We start from the raw sequence: 17,192 nt of genomic DNA on the forward strand, positions 1-17,192 counted from the left end.
TTTTGTATTAATTATACCATATCTAATGATATAACTAATCTTTCTTCTTTTTTCCTTCCAGGTAAGTTTCGATGTTTACAATGGCTCTACTTTAATTAGCACATCTGTAAGTAAATATAATACTAACGTAGAATAGAGGTAAACGATAAGATCATTCCTATTTTCGAAGGAAAAAACTATGGATATTGCAATTTTAAATTCAAAACGAAACCCTGCCTTCTATAGCATGAAAAATACGCTCAATTTATTAAGTTGTAAGACCTTTCTTGAATTGCTCGACACACTCCATTAGACAGACTCCATATAAACGCTTCATTTGCCAAATCATTTAACATAATTAGCCGGCAAACACGATATGATCTCATAACCAGTTTCCTTGGCCCGCAAATCCTTCGGTTAATTGGCAAACTAAGCGAAGAACAAAGGAGTTCTACCTGTGTCAGTCTAAATTCATAATTCAAACATCAATTCCGAGAAGCGAGTGTGGACACAATATTTCATAAATGTCTGGCGACTGAAACCAAAGCTTCCCCTTCAATCTCACTTCCTTTTGGCTGGAGTTTCGTTTTTGTTTCGGTTTCGGCTTTATTTGCAATCAAACACAAAATGCACAGGGCATGGAAGAAGCTACATTAACCTTCAAGTCATTGAGTTCGTTGGTATTACTTTTTTGACAATTTTCTGAAATGTATTTTTTGTTTCGTTGCGCAAATAAAACGACTACAATGCTGACAACAGCGACAACGACTCGAGTTTGTATCTAAAATCAACAAGTTCACGACGACATCGCAAGCCCAGCCAAAACAGAGGAGATAAAAAACTTTTAAGCGTCGGGCAAATACAGAAAGATACCCAACCAAACACCAAAACCAACCGGCACCAATACAAATGCCTCCCATTCATTGCCAGACCTTTGCTCAGAAGGTAAATAGAACTCCAAACAAAAAGCTACAAACTGAACCTCTGAAAACCCATTGGAGTGACAACCCAAAACAGATAATACACTCGCTTACTCAATGCTTTTTGGGGGTGGCAATAATCAAATCGGTTTTATGTCTCCATGGGGCAGTAAGTTTCCATTGTAAAATATTGGCTTTTCATTAGCTTGTTTTCCTTGGAAAATTAATTGAAATTTTATTCCCCAAAAATAATAATAAAAAAAGTTCCATCTCCATTTGAGTAAGTTTCCGTTATAAACTTTTTGTAAATGATTATCTGGGATTTCTATATACACCCGCAGATAACTCTTTCAAAAGTCTAAAAAATAGATTTTATAAAGTTCTCTAAAAATATTCCCGATACATTATTTTCGCATCTGTCTATAAGATAGTCTTAAACATTTAATTTCTTTTTTGGTCCACTTCAGTCGGGCTCCCCTTGACCAACTCCTAATGGGACGTTTAGAAAAGGTAGAACTATCAAAACCGCAGATATAGTCTTCTAATTTTCGAATTTATATACAAGTTCCGAAAATATTCTTTTGATTGCTTTCCCTTTATATCAATCCCCTGGCTTTTAGGTTCTCGTAAATGGACATTTCTCCACTCTTCAGATCTATTTTCGTCCTGGCCAGTTGCGTTCCAATGCGAACGAGCCGCTCGACCAACTGCTGATGCCGCAGGTTCAGCGTGTTCCTTAGGGAATCCATAGATTGGAACTCCCCCTCGCTAATGCGTTCCTGCTCCAGCTGATCGTCCAGGTCGTTGATGCGCTGCAGCAGGTGATTCAGTCGCATCTGGATGACTTCGCGATCGAATTTTAGCTGCGTCTCCTCCCGTTTCTTTTGCTCCAACCACTCGATCTCGGTGGGCGAAACGAGTTTCCTCAGATCTTCGAGCTTCACAGTGAGAACTCCAGAGCTATTCATAAATTTCGGTGGCATCTCTACAAATCTAATATTACACTTAAATTTAGCCTGTTGAGAAAACAGTTTCAGGCTTTATATTCAAAGTATTTTCGGAGTTCCCTAAAGCTACTGCCTCCTGTCTCGTGTTCTACAAAACTAAAACTCATACGATCATTATTTTTCGAAGCATGCTCTCTATTTACTTTTTTACATAAAAAATCCAAGAAGCAATTTTAAAGTATTTTTTAAGGAAATTTAAACCCAACGACTGAACTCGGCTGCCCAGTGAGTAATGGCATTGGAAATCGATCGGCAGCGAATTGAATTTCGCACCTTTAATTGCAATTCAATACATTTGATGAGCAGTCTCCAGTTGTCAATGTAATGAATATGACTTGAATACTTTGCCTTCGAGTTACAGTCCACAAAGTTAACCACAATTCATGTCAAGCTAGGGGTTTTATTTTCAACCATTTTGTTTTGAGGTTTCTTTGGGGGATTTCGGATTTTTCAGGGTGAAGTAGTGCGCTTAAACTTTAAACTTTATTTATTCACGACAATTTATTATGAAATCTTTGTATCCTTTTGGGACTTGCCTTCCTGCAAAACCAATTCCTCAATGCTCTTGAGGTTTTCCTCAATCTTCTGCCTTAAAATCATTTCTTCCTTACTCAGCTGACTAGCATTGGGTTCCTGCTTCTCCAAGGATTGTTCCTTGCCCTCCGCTTTGCTGTCTCCCTGAGTTCGCCTGCCCATGGGCAATCGGGTGACCATGTGGCGAGGAATCCGTATCTCGGCTCCAATGCGATTTTCGCTTTTATACTGGCCAACAGCGCGGATAAATGGCTTGAGAGGACAACCCTTGGCCTTGGCCTCGTCCATCAGCTGGCGGGCGTAGTCGAAGAAGAAGGCATCCTCGCGCAACTCCTCCAACTGGGCCTCCCGATTGTAGTTTGTACCTGGTCGGGTCTCCTCCTCGAAGCGTTTCTTCACCTGGTCATCGAGTTCTCGACGCAGTTCGCGAATGCGTTGGAGATGCTCCAGCCGTTGCTGTCTTTGGAACTGGACATTGGTGAGATCGTTTTGGAGACGCAGCTTCTCCGCCTCCTTGCGATCCTCCGCAGCTTTTTGTCTCATCTTCCTGGCCAACTCCTCCTCCTCTCTTTGGACAGCCAATCGGGCATTCTTGGCCTGCTCCCGGGCTTGCCTTCTTTTGGCCTGCTCGGCACTGTGCACCTTTCGCATCTCCTCCAATTGGCGCTTGTGCCGCTCCTCATCCTCCCGAGCACTGTAGTGCAGGCGAGGAGCCAGTTCCTTGGCCAGTTTCTCGTTCCGCCGGATGCGCTGCTCCACTCGCTCCTTGGCCCTGTCCCGCTTGAGCTTCTCCAAGTGGCCCTTGGCCTTGTTGTGCACATCGCACTGCACCTGCTCCACCTCCTCGAGCATCTGGAGGCGCTTCTGTCGCTGCTCGGACATGACCAGCGAGGCCAGCGCCTCCTCCCTCTTCTGGCGCTGCTTGGAGGCCAGCAGCTCCTTCTCCTTGTCCTGCTGATCCCTCAACATGCGATGGTTTCGCTCCCGCTCTTGAAGTGCTTCCTCCAACTCCTTGGCTTTGGTGGCCTGGCGTTGAAAAGGGAGAAGATTATAATATACATTTTAGGCTTTGTTTCTCTTGGTTAGGGCTTAAAATAGAGAACTTTTTTTATATTCGAAATAAATAATAATTTTTAAAAAATAATTGGATTTTTTGTTACCATTTAGATCTCTTTAGATCATAATTTCAGAGACGTATAGATGAAATGTAAAATCAAATTGAATACAGCTGGCATTAAGATGTAATGAAAATTCAATTTACTTTTTAGACCATAGAAAAACAATTAAGTGTAATAAATATTTTCAAAATACTATAGATAGGGTATAGTATAGGTATAGATCAAATTTATAATCTAAATGAAACCACTGCTAATTAACCAATTCCAAATTCCATTTGAAAACACAACTACTGGCATTTAGACGTGATTAAATTTAAGTTTACATTCCAGATGCTTAAAAATAGTTGTAAACGTGATGCCAGAAGACATTCCACTAATATTTTGTAGATACTTTGTTGATGGTAAATGGTAAAAGACCCACCTGTCGTTCCCTCTCCCGCTCCGCAATTAACTGAAGCAGCTCCTTTTTGTGCTCGCCCAGCTGCTGGCATTGCTCCTTGTGACGCTGCTGGGCCTCCTCGAAGCCACGAAGCACCTGCTCCTGGAAGATCTTCCTGTCCAGCTCCTGCTGCCGCTGGTTGGCCTTGGCGAACTCCGCCTGCACCTCCCGCTGCACATTGACGCTCCGCATGACTTCGCTCTGCAGACGGGCGCATTGCAGTTCCCGCGGACCGGGACGCAGTTGCTCCACCACTTTTTGGGCAGCCTCGATTCGATCCTTTCTGGTTTTCTGGTGCTCCAGCCGCGAGGCCTTGGTCTCCTCCTCCGCCAGGCGTTTGGCCTCCAGGTGCTGATCCTGCATCTGTTTCAGCTCACGGGCACATTCCTCTTCCCGCGTGATGCACAAATTCCGACCGGCAAATTTACGGAGCAGCTCCTCGCCTCCAATCCGCAGCTTCTCATCCGCCTGGCTGCGCAGCTCCTGCTGATGCAGTTGCTCCTGCTTGGCCGCCTGACTGGCATTTGCCCGGATGCGTTGATATCGACTGCTTGAGAGGACCACCGGTGGCTTCTCCCGGAAGACGGGTTCACGTCGCTCCTGTGGAAGCCAGCAGTACTGCATTATTCAGGGATTGCTTATTAACTGGATATTTATTTATGGTTATTTATCTGGGAGTTGTGGGGTTTCCATGGCTGTCGGTTTGTTTGGTAGTTAGGGGAAGAAGTCAGTGGGTAGCCCTGGAGATCATATATGAGTTTGTTTAGGAACCAAAAGATAATTTTTTAAAACTCCTAAATTAATTATTTTCCACTTAACGAAAAGCTTTTCTATAATTACCTAGCAATACTACAATATTCTTAGCCAAATTCACAAGAAAATAATTAAAAACCATTTAATTTACAATCAGATTTAAATGCTTTATAACCGTAAAACCCCCGAAACTATTTGGTAATGCTTGATTTTATCTCCCAATTCCGTTTAAATCATCCCCACTCATCAGCCCACAAGTGTCGTAACCGAAATGCCAAAACAAAAATTGCCAAGTGTTGCCAACATTTTGAGTAGTTCATTTTAATTAATTAGTTTTGTGCGCACACACGTTGTTGTCCAACACAGCGACAATTTACTGTCAACGCAAATGGCAAAGATTTTGGTTTGATGGCTTAATTATGTCCAAAAGTTATGCTGGAGCCATTTGGCATACATAGTCAGTCGGCGCAAGTGACAGGTTTTGTGATAAAAGTTGTTGATGCTTTTGGCAATTACATTTAGCCGCAATTTTCGTGGGGGCTATGGGCCATTGGCCATCCAAGCCGAACCGATCCAATCTGCTGTGGTTGGATTTCTGGTTTTGGGCTTGCTTCGAGTTTTCCGTTTGCCAACAAATTGTCAACTCATTTCCCGAATCGGTAGCCCAGCCCTAAAGGGCAAATCTATTTGGACACGCTTCATTTGGTTCGTATCGGGCCATTGAAATCGTAGATTTACCTCAAGAGGGTTTAAATAAATTTAATTAACACCTGACTGTGAATCCGTACAAAAACACCGGCACAATGGCCCCCTCAACAGACCTTAGGAATATTCATTTCAATTTTGAATTGGGTCAGTGCTCCGCTTTTGTCGCTCGTTGTAGGGGGGTTTCTATACACACATATCTATCCCAACCCCACGAAGTACACAAACACACGACGAGGCGATAAAGGGGCATGCCCAACTATTTACACCGAAATCCAGGTTATATACAAACTTTATCGCAACGCAAGTCGCTTTAAACTTTAAAGGTGTTACAATGCGGTCAGTTTGCCGGGATGGGAATAGTTCTTAGAAGTATGAAACTTTAGTGGCTCTTAAGTTTAGGGCTTGAGCTGGTACTTTGGAGATTATTATTGTCTAAAGCTTTTGGAATAAATAAAAAGGGCCCATTTTAAGGTCTTTTTGGAATTAAAAAAGGGGTACAATGATGTATTATATTTAATCCAACCATTTGTCCCCTTTTCTTAACACTTGAGATCACATTTCTCTAGCATTTACAGTTTCCCAATGCTTATGACGTGAAGTGGTCTATAACTTGCTCACTTACACCATCTAAACAACACCTCGTAAGGAGACTGCGAGTGCGTCAAGTACCCGATTCTTATCTAATCGAAACTTATTGGCTCCCCATAGACTTTGCCTGATACCATGTAAATATACGGCTGCCAGTGGTTCTACTTTGTCTTGGTGCCCAGAGAGACGTAGCATATAGGCAGACAGCCAGACAGCCAGACATATATCACTTGATCTTCAAGTGCGAATGACAGCTCGGAGTAGGAAAGACAAGAGACCAGAGACAAGAGACCACAAGCCTTTCGCCTGTCCACGACTACCGTCCAGTTCGTTGCTTCCACTTGAATGACTTCATGTGCCCCCGTCGGAAAACTTGAAAAACTCGTCTTTGTCTCCGCTTGCCAGAGGCTGGGGCAAAAGGCAGAGAGGCAGCCATATAGCCACACGTACTTCACTGGGTACTTGCACTCGGGAACTTGAGAACTCAGGAGAACTGGGGATCTGGGGATCTGGAGAACCCGAGAAACACAGCGGAAGATCAAGAGCAGCAAGAACGACTGGGCCAACAAATGAGTGCAACTGTTTTAGCCCGAACCTGCAGTCCAGTTCTTACACAAAGGCAAAACTACTTACGGAAAAGAAAAGGAAAGACGGGCAGAAAACATAACAATCCCCAGGTGAATTCTTCTGGGACTCTCTGCATCTGTATCTTCCACCGATCAGCAAGTTTTTCTCTCTCTCTCTCTCTAGTTTCTGGTGGTTAGAGCAATTAACATGCAATTAAGAGACGTTTCAATCTCAAGAGCCATGGCCAAGACATCGTAAACACTTTAAGCGGTGGCAGTGTACAACTTTTGATGAGCCGATCTGGATTCTTATGAAGGTTCTAATTATAAAGTTCCAATCGTTAAGCAGCGTTTCCATAGAAAGTTTAGACAGGAAATTGATTGGATGTTTATACATAGGTAGTTTGCCGAAAGAATTACACACAGAAGCAGTGAAAAATGTGCGGGTAATTTATAATTTATAGAACTTTGGCATACGCTCGATCAGTCATCAATCAGTTACCTATTGACTCAAGGCACACACCCTATTTCCTATCAAACATTCATCTTGCGACACAATACTGCGTTTCACATGTTCCGCGGTAAATTATCTACGAAATTCTCGATTTCTATTTCTGGACATTAACATTATCATTTCGCCTTGTCATGTGCTTTTTTTAAACAACTGATTTACAGTTTTGATAGGCATCTTATATAAGAGAACATTGCCATTTCTTGTCTATGATCTTGAGAGCCAAGACCAGATTGTAACGGAGCATTTATACCCATGTTCAAAGTTGGAACGGAATTGCTTTGATTTATAAACCTGTCGGTCAAACGATTTACATGAGAAGTCAAGAACAATAAGTGCCAAATACTTTCGAGGCTTATGTCATCTTGTGGTAACAACTTGAGCATAATTCTATAACAATTTATGTATACTAAGTTTGATTTTCGAGTCCCCAGATTCAATTTGTGTTGAGGCTTTTTCATTTTCGCCGGGTTAAATCAGTTGAACTCTTAATTGTGTATTTTCATTATCAATTGAAGCGCTCCGTTCTTTTCACTATAAATACGCCTGACAGACCAATTCTGTTCGGTTCATTATAGAATAGTTGATTTCATAGGGCGATATGTGTGGCGCTGCTATTAAGTTTTCCATGCCAGTTTGCCAACAAAACAACATTTCAATGTCAACTCGATCACGTTTTTGGAGGCAATTTGTTGCTGGATTATTTCGAATTTGATACACTCTAAAGAGCGTGGCAAATTGCCCAAGCAAGGCAAATGGTTAAGGGGCCAAGGGGCGGGGAAAGTCTCGGTCTTACATGAGGTTTTACACTGGTTTTGTCATCCATTGACAAACGAACACCTGAGACTGCGATTGGGTAACTACTTATAACTTATAACCACTCGATGTTGGTTGTAAGTCGAGCCATTAGATCTTCTTTTTCGCGTACTTGCTGCTCATGTTCGTCGATAATCTGAGGTTTATCTGGTTGGGCTGGGTGCTCCATTAATCATATGGGTAATGTAACTATGGGCAGCTAATACTTCAACTTGTAATTATGGGGTTGTGTGGATGTAAGGTCAGTTATGAGAAAACATTACAGTGTACCCAAGTATTTTAGGCTTAAAATAGAAATAAAAGTTCCATGATCTCCGATCAGTAACCCATATGTCCATTCACCAATTTATGACTCATTTAAAACAATGACAGCTTAAAATTATTTTTAAATTCTTTATTGACTTTATCAATTTTTGTTTTGCCAACGATGCCAATTTAAGCTGTCAATCAAACAATTACAAAAAGGTAACCAAATATTCTATCTCAGGGATTGATTTCACAAAGAAATACTAACAGTGCTGATTCTCTTCGATTCTTACAAAATAAAAAGCGAAATCAATCAATCAAAAGGCATTAAAAATTTTATTTTGAGATACAAAAACCGAAAAAAGTTGAAATCAACTTCGACGGCGACGGCGGGGCCAATCACACGCTCTATTTACAGCAAATTAAAAATTCAGAAACTACAAAAACAAAAGCCGAACGAGAAAAAACAAGAACGATAAAACTGGTACAAATATTGGTCAAAATATTTACCAGCCCCGCCCAGGGAAAGAAATGATTAATGATCGCCAGAACGGAGCTGAGAAAGTGCCTTAAACGCCACAATAAACGGCGATAGATCGAAAGGGGAAATTAAATCTAACACACATTAGAAACACCAAAGAAAGATGTAGATACAAATAGGGTATGCATTTGGATGCACTCAAAGAAAAAATATAGCAAACATTTATGATACAAATATTCCTAAATTTACATCTGGAATTGGAATTTTAGATATTTTAATAATTTTTTTATATTCTTTGAAAGGTTTTAAACCAAAATGTATATTTCTTTCCCAAATATTATTTTAAATTTAAATTTTGTTGAATTTTACCGTGTGTGTGGCATCCACTCCAAGTGGCGCCCACACGTGTTGGCCTTCCTCATTTGGTATGCTGCCTTCGAAGACTTTGTGGCAGATTACCATCGATAGCGTCGCGTAACGCGCCAGACAAATGCTGAAAACTTGTCAATTCTGGAGGGGGATATAGGGTTTCCAGATGGGTAATTTATGCAGATTTATGCCCAATCCAGTTGAGAGAAATATTTTATAATTTATCAGAAACTTCTGCAACAACTGCGGACTCCGAAGCCGCTGTTGAGCCATTAGCATAATGGACCAATGTTGGCCAGAAGGAGGATCTTAGATCAGTAGCCAAAACCAGAAATAGTAGAAAAATCTTGGCCAGAAGTAGCAACAAATACCGCTAATGATGTGCTAATGTCGCCAACGATATTTGACAACGAAAACAGAAATATTGTCTTTACAAATTATGGTGATAGACCCAAAATAGAAGACTTGTGCCAAAGGGGCACTTCAAATCAAATAGCCATAAACTTAAAAATATAGATAGAATAGATAAATTAATTTAAAAATGCTACCTTTTTAATTTTTTATAAAAAAAAGTGGTTTCTTTTTATAATTTCTGCAAATAATTAATATACGTTCCCATACATTTTCTCTCTTCTCGCGTTCTTGCAAATTTGGCATAGCCAAAATTAATTTTAGCACATTAGCAACGTTTATAAACTATTAAGATAACATCGTAAATTTATGTTTAAACATAGCATTAGCAAAGCAAATTTCTGCAGATTTATTGTCAAATAAAAAAGCTTAAAAATTCTAAAGTTGAGCGAGCCATCATGACAAATATGTATTCAGATTTCTTTCATTTTTGTTTTTTCCCGTTGTCGAGTCCACTAAATTAATTCGTTTTCGATGAAAATGCGTAATTAATTTGGGCGGCTTGTTTGGTTTTTTTCTAACTATTAAAGAAATTCGAATCCCAAATTAGCCACTTAATTTTCTTAATTAATTTCAATCTAATTTTTTAGCCCCAAAGGGAAAACGCAAAACCAAAGCGGACCGACTAGTTAGTCAGATGCCAGAAGAGACTTTCGGGCAGATGATATTTCATCTGCATAATTATGCATTTTAGACCAACCGATTATGCATAAGACTAATGCGCCAAGGTCGATTTAGTGTGGTAGTCTTTTGTTGATGGAAAGTTAATCTGAATCGATGAAATGATTTGAAATGAATTTTTAAGCGATGACTTGCCTTTGTATTGAATTGAAGTGTTTTGGTTTTCCGTATGAAATGCGTTTGAAAACAGATCTCAGGTTGCAGATATCAGTTGTTTATTGATTTAGTGGAACGGAATGTGGAGTTACAGATTTCTTTTTTGAGTATTTAATAATCGGTTTTAAATGGTATATGAATAATTTATTTTCTATACACAAAATGCAATCAGAAATATTTTTAGTGTTTACTAAATGGATTTAAATGAAAATAATATTGAAAACCTTAAAGCTTTTCTTTACCAAGATTTGGAAATATAAATTACTTCGTCTTTCTAGAACTGTAATTTTTGGTGTTAATCAATAATAAACCTTTACCAAGATTTATAAGCTTTTATCACCTGTCTTTTATTTCCACCTCGAACCCGCATAATGCAGGCAATTATAGCCTAACAAATTGCCCAACTCCGATCGGCCATATAAACAAAAACCAAGGCGATGCACTAAATCTTTGGGAACTCGAGTCTCGAATCACTGGCTAAATGCAGCCTACGAGCCCGCATTAGCGAGGCGACTGATCGATGGTCGCTGCCAATTATGGACAGAGATCTCTGGACCACGGCTAAGACTACTATATACTCGATACGACCACGATGACTGCGACGACCCAAAAAACCCGCGACTCTCGAAGACTGTTTGTCAAAAATGTCTCATGAATGGAACGCGAACGAATGATCGAGTGAATGAATCAGCTGTGAATGCAGCTGGGGCGTATTGGAAATGAATGAATTACCCGATAGACGAGGTGGCCAGCTTGTCTGGGCCGAGTTTTTGTGCGTGGGCTTCCCCCGAAATTGTACTCCACTCCAAAGAAAGAAATAGTAATAAAAAAATAAGCAAAAAACGTGCAAAAATTGTTTACAAGTACGAAATCCCGCGGCATTGACTTGGGTGCTTGTCTGGGGCTCTGGGGGCTGGAAATACTCGACGTCTTCCACAATGAAATTGTCACTTTTCATTCGGCTGGCGGGCTCGGGTTCTCCAGCTCTTTAAAACCATACTGCCCACGTTGCAGCGGAAGTGCCATTTGATTTATTCGCATTGGGTGACTTTATTTCTGTGTATTTGCTGCGTGTGTGTTGGCAAATTTCCGGCCGGCTTGACACACATTCGGATTTGCATGTGTCGCACAATTTTTAAGTGCCATAAATATTAATTTACGGCTATACATTTGATTTGGCTTTGACTAATGGTGACATTTCACTCGGCGATCACCTCAAGATGGTGTCTTATACATATGGCACATATGGCCTGAACTTGTTGTCTTCGTCTTGCCGCCTTTCCGGGAATGTGGGTCAATGCTAAAAGATAGATAAAAGAAAACAAATATAAACTGGAGTGCAGAAGTGGAGTGTTAAGGTTATGGATGGTTAAAGACATGTGAAATATACAACTTCCGAAAGGAAGATACAAAACATAGAGTCTTAAGAGACTTTAGTATGAGTATTCTGAAAAAAAAATATATAATTTATTTCTATAATTTGTTGGAGAAAGATAAAAAATATAGATTAATATGTATGAGCTATTCGACTTTTCTTTAATTCACAAAAAAATAAGCAGAGATACTTTATTTAATTGTTTTTTATTACATTATTATTATTTTTATTTTAAATACAGTTTTAAAGGTTAGGATTTCAATACAATCCTTACCATTTTTAGTTACATTTTCCACCGTGTATTTGTCATGGGTTTTCCCTGAAAAGTGAGCGATGCCCTCTGCGCAGTGGTCCATAGTTTTCAGTTGGCCAGTTGGCAACGCCTCGTTTTTCCTGCCCAGTTTCCCGGTTGTTTTCCCCGCAGGCTACGCTTAGGTAACTCTTCTCAAACGAGCTCAACCGAACTCAACTCAGCCCAACTCAGCTCACGTTTTCACGAACTGCTAGAGAGCGCATCAAAGTGCAGAATCTCACGAAATTTGCCATTCGAGTGGCCATTTGGGTTATTTATGGTCGCCGATTTGTTTGCGACTCATTTAACCGGACAGCTCTCGCGGTTTTATGACACATTTAACAGTTCGTTTCTGGGCTTACTTCACAATTCGCTGGCCGGGCTTTCGAAAAAGCATAAAAAGTTAACGCATAACTACCAGAAACGAAAAACGAACGAGAAACATCCAATTTCGCGGTTAATTTGACTTGTTTTCTTTGCTTTTTTTTCTTACCTGTCTTCTTGTTTTCACCTTTCTCTTCTGTGCTCTCATTCTTGCATAGAATTCTTATTTATTTTGTCACCATTTTGCTGTAAAAAGGGTTTTAAGATTCAGGAAACCTATGCACACCCACTGATTCCCAGAATAATGCAAATTTAAGCACACAGGAATACCGGTATAATTATAGATCGCTTTGATTCACTTCCGACTCGCCGGCAAGCTGACTCATTCGAAAACCAACGATGACAAACACTATCCACACGGATACCGCTCTCAAAATCACAACAATGCCAACCATGACCCACGCAAATTGTGCACAACAAAAGTCGAGAGAAAAAAATATTCACAAGAAATCGTGTAATAAAATAAAAATATAACAAAACGCTTTCTACCCACGTAGTGAACTTGAAAATGTTTTATCGAAACAAAGCCCTTCAAATTGATCAGATTTAAAACACAATATAAAATTTATGTTAAAAGCAATCAAACATAAACAAAACAAAATCCAAAGTCAAAGCAATTTACTACCAATTTATCTAAAACTGTGAACAATGGAAAACCGCAGAAGTGGAAAGAAAATGTTCCATGTCACTGAAGAATCATTTGCAGGGCACTCAGAAAAATATAAAAAATATTTTGCAAAGATTTCAAATAAGTTTTGTTTATTAATTAGCAATTAGTAATTTTCCACACTATAAATACATATTTTATTTGGAATTAAATAATAGCAATTTGGCTTGAGGACCTTAAACCTAAAGTTAGAAATTTAGTTGTTAATTCAATAAACTTTATTTTAAGTGGGAACATGCTATTGGCTTTTTGCTGAAATCTAATTGAGGCTGCAAAAAGCTGTCCATTGTGGTTGTACTGGTGGTCAGTGGTGCTTGGGGTTTTTTCTTTGGCTTTGGTGGCAACTGGTAAATGGTCCATGGTCCGTTGGGCGCTCACTTCAGGCATGAATTGATTTGGTCTGGGTTCGAGTCCAGTCGTCTGTCAATCAATTGTAATGAATACGCATTTTTCTATTGGAGCTCGGCGGGAGTGTGATCCCCTCTCCCTCGCCCACCATCATTCCCCCGCTGGGTCAGACGTTTCTCCACTTAACCCTGAGCTGTCCAATCCGCATAGCAAAACTCCATTTAGAATAACCCTGACCTGCCCTGCGAAACAGATGAAAATATCAAAAATACTTTTACTCAGTGCCTATAAAACTGTACTTTAAAACCGCTAGCGATTTTCAAGCGATTTGCAGGCGATTTTATTATAGGTTTGGTATTTTGACCAAAAATATTTAATTTTTTTATTATAGAAAATTTTAATATAAAAAATATTGACTATATGATGTTGTGATGTGTTGCGGGTGCTATTTTTACACATCCGAGGTTATTAACACGGCTTTTATGACTGGCTTATTTTAATTCTCTTTCGCAGAAGAACAAGAAAAGCTCGTGCCCTTTTGTTTTGACTTTATTTATTTTAATGGGTCATAAAATTAGAAACCAGTTTCTACGATATTGTCACTTGGCTGATATTAAACTTAGGGCTTCACGCTTCGCCTTTCCGATATGGAATCTTTTTTTCGTATTCCGTAGTGTGGCAACATTTCCAGGGTTTACGACATTTGTCAGCTTCGTTACTTTTAAGTTCCATCCATTCCATACAAACAACGTTCCAATGAGTGCTATTTCTCCATTTCTCGTTAACGCAGGACCCGCCATTATTGCAAACTAAAAGTAAGCATTTTTAAAAAATTTGTAAATGGTTTTTTGAATCTTACCCTTAAGAAATAAAAATTCCGCAGGACTTGGAAAAAGTATTGATCCCAGTATAAACCATATGAAAATCATTTTGAAAAGGCAGTTGTATTAAAGTCATGCATAAAGACAGATAAATAGTGTATCTAATGTTCTTAAATGGGATTTGCAGCGGTAAAATGCAAAAACAAAATTAACCATTCTAAAAATACGGTGAAAAATCAAAAATTATTTAATAATACACTCCAAAAAACTGAACAATAATATATTTTCTAATACCTTTTTAGGTTAATTTTTCTCATTACTTCTTCTATTTGATTGCTATGAACTTTGTTCACCGAGAATTCCCTTTCTTAGATTCCCACATTCCTCTGAGAACCACTTTACCACTTATGTACTTACAAATTTGAATTTTGTGGCTAAACCGCCACAACTACGGGTATCATCATTCCGCATTCCAGAGGCATTCCGCTGGGAACGTTTCGGTTAGAGGGAAAACCGCAAATTGAATTAGGCCCGAGTTGGGTATTAAGAAAATAATTTGCAAAGAAATTACATAAAGGAAAACAAGTGCCAGCACAAGCGCGCAGACAGATGCAGACACGCAGATATATCGCCCACACACCTACTACACCATATAGCCGTACGATCCATCGTGGTTTGCCAATTTAGCAGAAATAAAACGCCCACATGCGACGCAGAAACTTGGAAGCTTTGAGGGGGCAAACCGGCAGGCCACTAACATTTATTTGCGGCCACAGAGAGAGAGGAAAATGCGGCGGAAAATTCAAATCAATTTAGCACAGACCGCAAATCCAATGAACAGCAAACTAACAGCAGCCCAGAATTGTGCCGCGCATGCGTGGAAAAAAAAAGGAAAAACTTGAAGGGGATGGCGATCCCTTGCAGTAGCTAACCTCGCATAATTTAGCAATTTACGTATTTTTTCCATTGTTGCATTAAAATTTTTTAACAAGAGAGTGCATTGGTCTCTACAACAGGCTCCATAAATCAACCGCAGCTGGGATCTTTCCTATTTCGGCCATAATTTATGAGCCAAGAATTGCGAAACTGCATCCACGCAATTAATTTGTTTAATACCCATGAAATTAAGTCTATTTCCACGGTCTATAGAACAAGGTGCGTGTCTAAGCCTGATGAATGCATATAAAAATGTAAATGTTTTTACAAGAACATACATAAGTACCTCCTGGCAGCCCACACGTTGTATCGGATTTATAAAACCAGCTGCCTTTCAAAGGAGTTGGAAGCCTAGAAAATTGCAGGCGACAGGAAACCCTTACATATTTCTACAGGATGTCATCCATTTGAGCGCAGATAACGAGCTAAATGCATAACTTAAAATATATGTTTATGTCGTAGTTACTATCAAAGAGTCAAGGTCTCTGGGAACACTATAAAATTATTATTAACTTTCAAAATAGAAAAATATAATAATATGTTTTGGAAAAAAAACCAAATTAACAACATGCTAATATTTGATATATGGTTATGATTTCCCCGATTAAAGCAGCTAGGTTGCCAAAACAAGTCTCAAGACTTTTTACTATCGATAGCCCCGAAACCTCTTGGATGTCGTTCCCAGCCCACACAGAAAATTGTAACCTGGGAGGACAGCCAACAAATCATCTTGTCCAGCAGGTGACTTGACTTCGAGACTTGGAGATAGCACTTTATCGATTGCATAAGTACAAATGGTCGACGGCCAGTCTGTTTTCTGGCGGCCAAGATGCCTCGTTTGACCAAAAACCCCAGACTAAGTCAGATGGCTTTGCGATTCCTGTTCGGGGCTTTCGAGAGTGGGAAACAACGACTTCGACAACCGCCAACGAGAACCACGTCCGGTCGGCTGGCAAAGTGGATTACAAGCGCATGGGCTTCGACTTCTACTCCAACTTCCATTTCCATATCCATATATCCACAGCCATTCATGCCCACTTGACAAAAACGAGAAAGAGCGAAAATGTCGATTGACTCGAACAGGGGATACCTAAGGTTTTTTAAAGTAAATATTGAAAGCCAAATGGGTAAAATTAATATAGAAATATAAATAATTATTATATAAACTCTTATTAGACTAATTAACCTTTGGGATTACTTAAACAAAATTCAAACTATCTTAAGTTTGAACTTATGAACTAATAATGAAGAATGAGCATTATATTTATGGGTTAATATTTTCGTAGTCTTATATATAATTCTACAAACCCTGCAAGTACAGGGTATAAAACCAGTCGACCATTTCCCCGCTTATTTATTGCAAATCAAAAACCGCAGTTTGATATTTTCGCCAGTTCTCCGCTTTTCCCGCGTGGGCCGCCGCAGCTGCTAGTCCTCTGGATTGGAGAGGAATCTTGAAAGGAGGCTCTGGGAAAGAAAGAGGAGGAGGAGGTAACCACAGTTCACAGCCCACATGGACTGGCTTATCTTTGAACTTCACTGGCAAAGTCTGCGTTGGATGGGTTAGGTATGGGATGGGAAGGTATGGCATGGCATGGCATACAATTGACCATGCCAAAGTGTGACCCCTTCCAAAGAGTCAACCGCGTCGTCGCACATGGCACAACTTATGAACAACTGTTCCATCAACAAGTGCACCCCGAATGACATTTGTTTGGTCGCAGACAAAAGGCAATTTGCATATTGCAGAGAATGTCAAATGCGGCAGCAATCGCCACCGGTGGCGTGTCGTGTGCGCAGGCGCAAAAGCAGCAAATGCACCAGATGCCGCAAAAGCGAGGGAAACATCGTTTCAGGGGTGGCAAAATGCATGTTGGGGTTGCAACTTGCAACTGACGTCCTCAAATTGGCCAACTAATTGGGGAACGCAGTAAGATAAATAAAAAAGTACGAAAAATATGCACTTTAAAGCCACAAATTGATAGGATGAGGAGGATAAATAATGATGATATAGTAAAGTTAAAATAAATCATTTTTCCACGAATATTTCATTTTTAATTTGTCTCTTATATATCTTGTTTAAAAT

General features: G+C 39.8%; 4 protein-coding genes across 10 annotated transcripts in view; 1 reads left to right on the forward strand and 3 right to left on the reverse strand.

Annotated features, from left to right (window-relative positions):
* The window catches only part of rols (rolling pebbles), a 60,225-nt gene that overhangs the window by 16,880 nt on the left and 26,153 nt on the right, over positions 1 to 17,192 (forward strand). The window lies entirely within an intron of this gene.
* LOC108057368 (uncharacterized) lies at positions 1,257 to 1,997 on the reverse strand. The gene has a single exon (XM_017141597.3). The coding sequence runs from the start codon at positions 1,880 to 1,882 to the stop codon at positions 1,496 to 1,498; it is 387 nt and encodes a 128-aa protein (XP_016997086.2). The 5' UTR covers positions 1,883 to 1,997; the 3' UTR covers positions 1,257 to 1,495.
* LOC108057367 (trichohyalin) lies at positions 2,158 to 5,431 on the reverse strand. Of its 2 annotated transcripts, XM_017141596.3 has the most exons (3): positions 5,267 to 5,431; positions 3,980 to 4,737; positions 2,158 to 3,466 (listed from the first exon to the last, which is right to left on the reverse strand). In XM_017141596.3, exons 2-3 carry the CDS (start codon positions 4,619 to 4,621, stop codon positions 2,411 to 2,413), a joined length of 1,698 nt encoding a protein of 565 aa, XP_016997085.2. In that variant the 5' UTR covers positions 4,622 to 4,737; positions 5,267 to 5,431; the 3' UTR covers positions 2,158 to 2,410. The 2 variants fall into 2 exon arrangements, with proteins under 2 accessions (XP_016997085.2, XP_070071881.1); XM_070215780.1 differs by lacking the exons at positions 3,980 to 4,737; positions 5,267 to 5,431 and adding an exon at positions 3,601 to 3,643 and having other exon boundaries at positions 2,164 to 3,466.
* On the reverse strand, positions 13,881 to 14,359 carry LOC108057369 (uncharacterized). Its single transcript, XM_070215641.1, has 2 exons — positions 14,209 to 14,359; positions 13,881 to 14,158 (listed from the first exon to the last, which is right to left on the reverse strand). The coding sequence occupies exons 1-2, from the start codon at positions 14,276 to 14,278 to the stop codon at positions 13,977 to 13,979; spliced, it is 252 nt and encodes an 83-aa protein (XP_070071742.1). The 5' UTR covers positions 14,279 to 14,359; the 3' UTR covers positions 13,881 to 13,976.

This window comes from Drosophila takahashii, chromosome 3L (assembly GCF_030179915.1).
Source record: "Drosophila takahashii strain IR98-3 E-12201 chromosome 3L, DtakHiC1v2, whole genome shotgun sequence".
Taxonomy (NCBI): domain Eukaryota; kingdom Metazoa; phylum Arthropoda; class Insecta; order Diptera; family Drosophilidae; genus Drosophila; species Drosophila takahashii.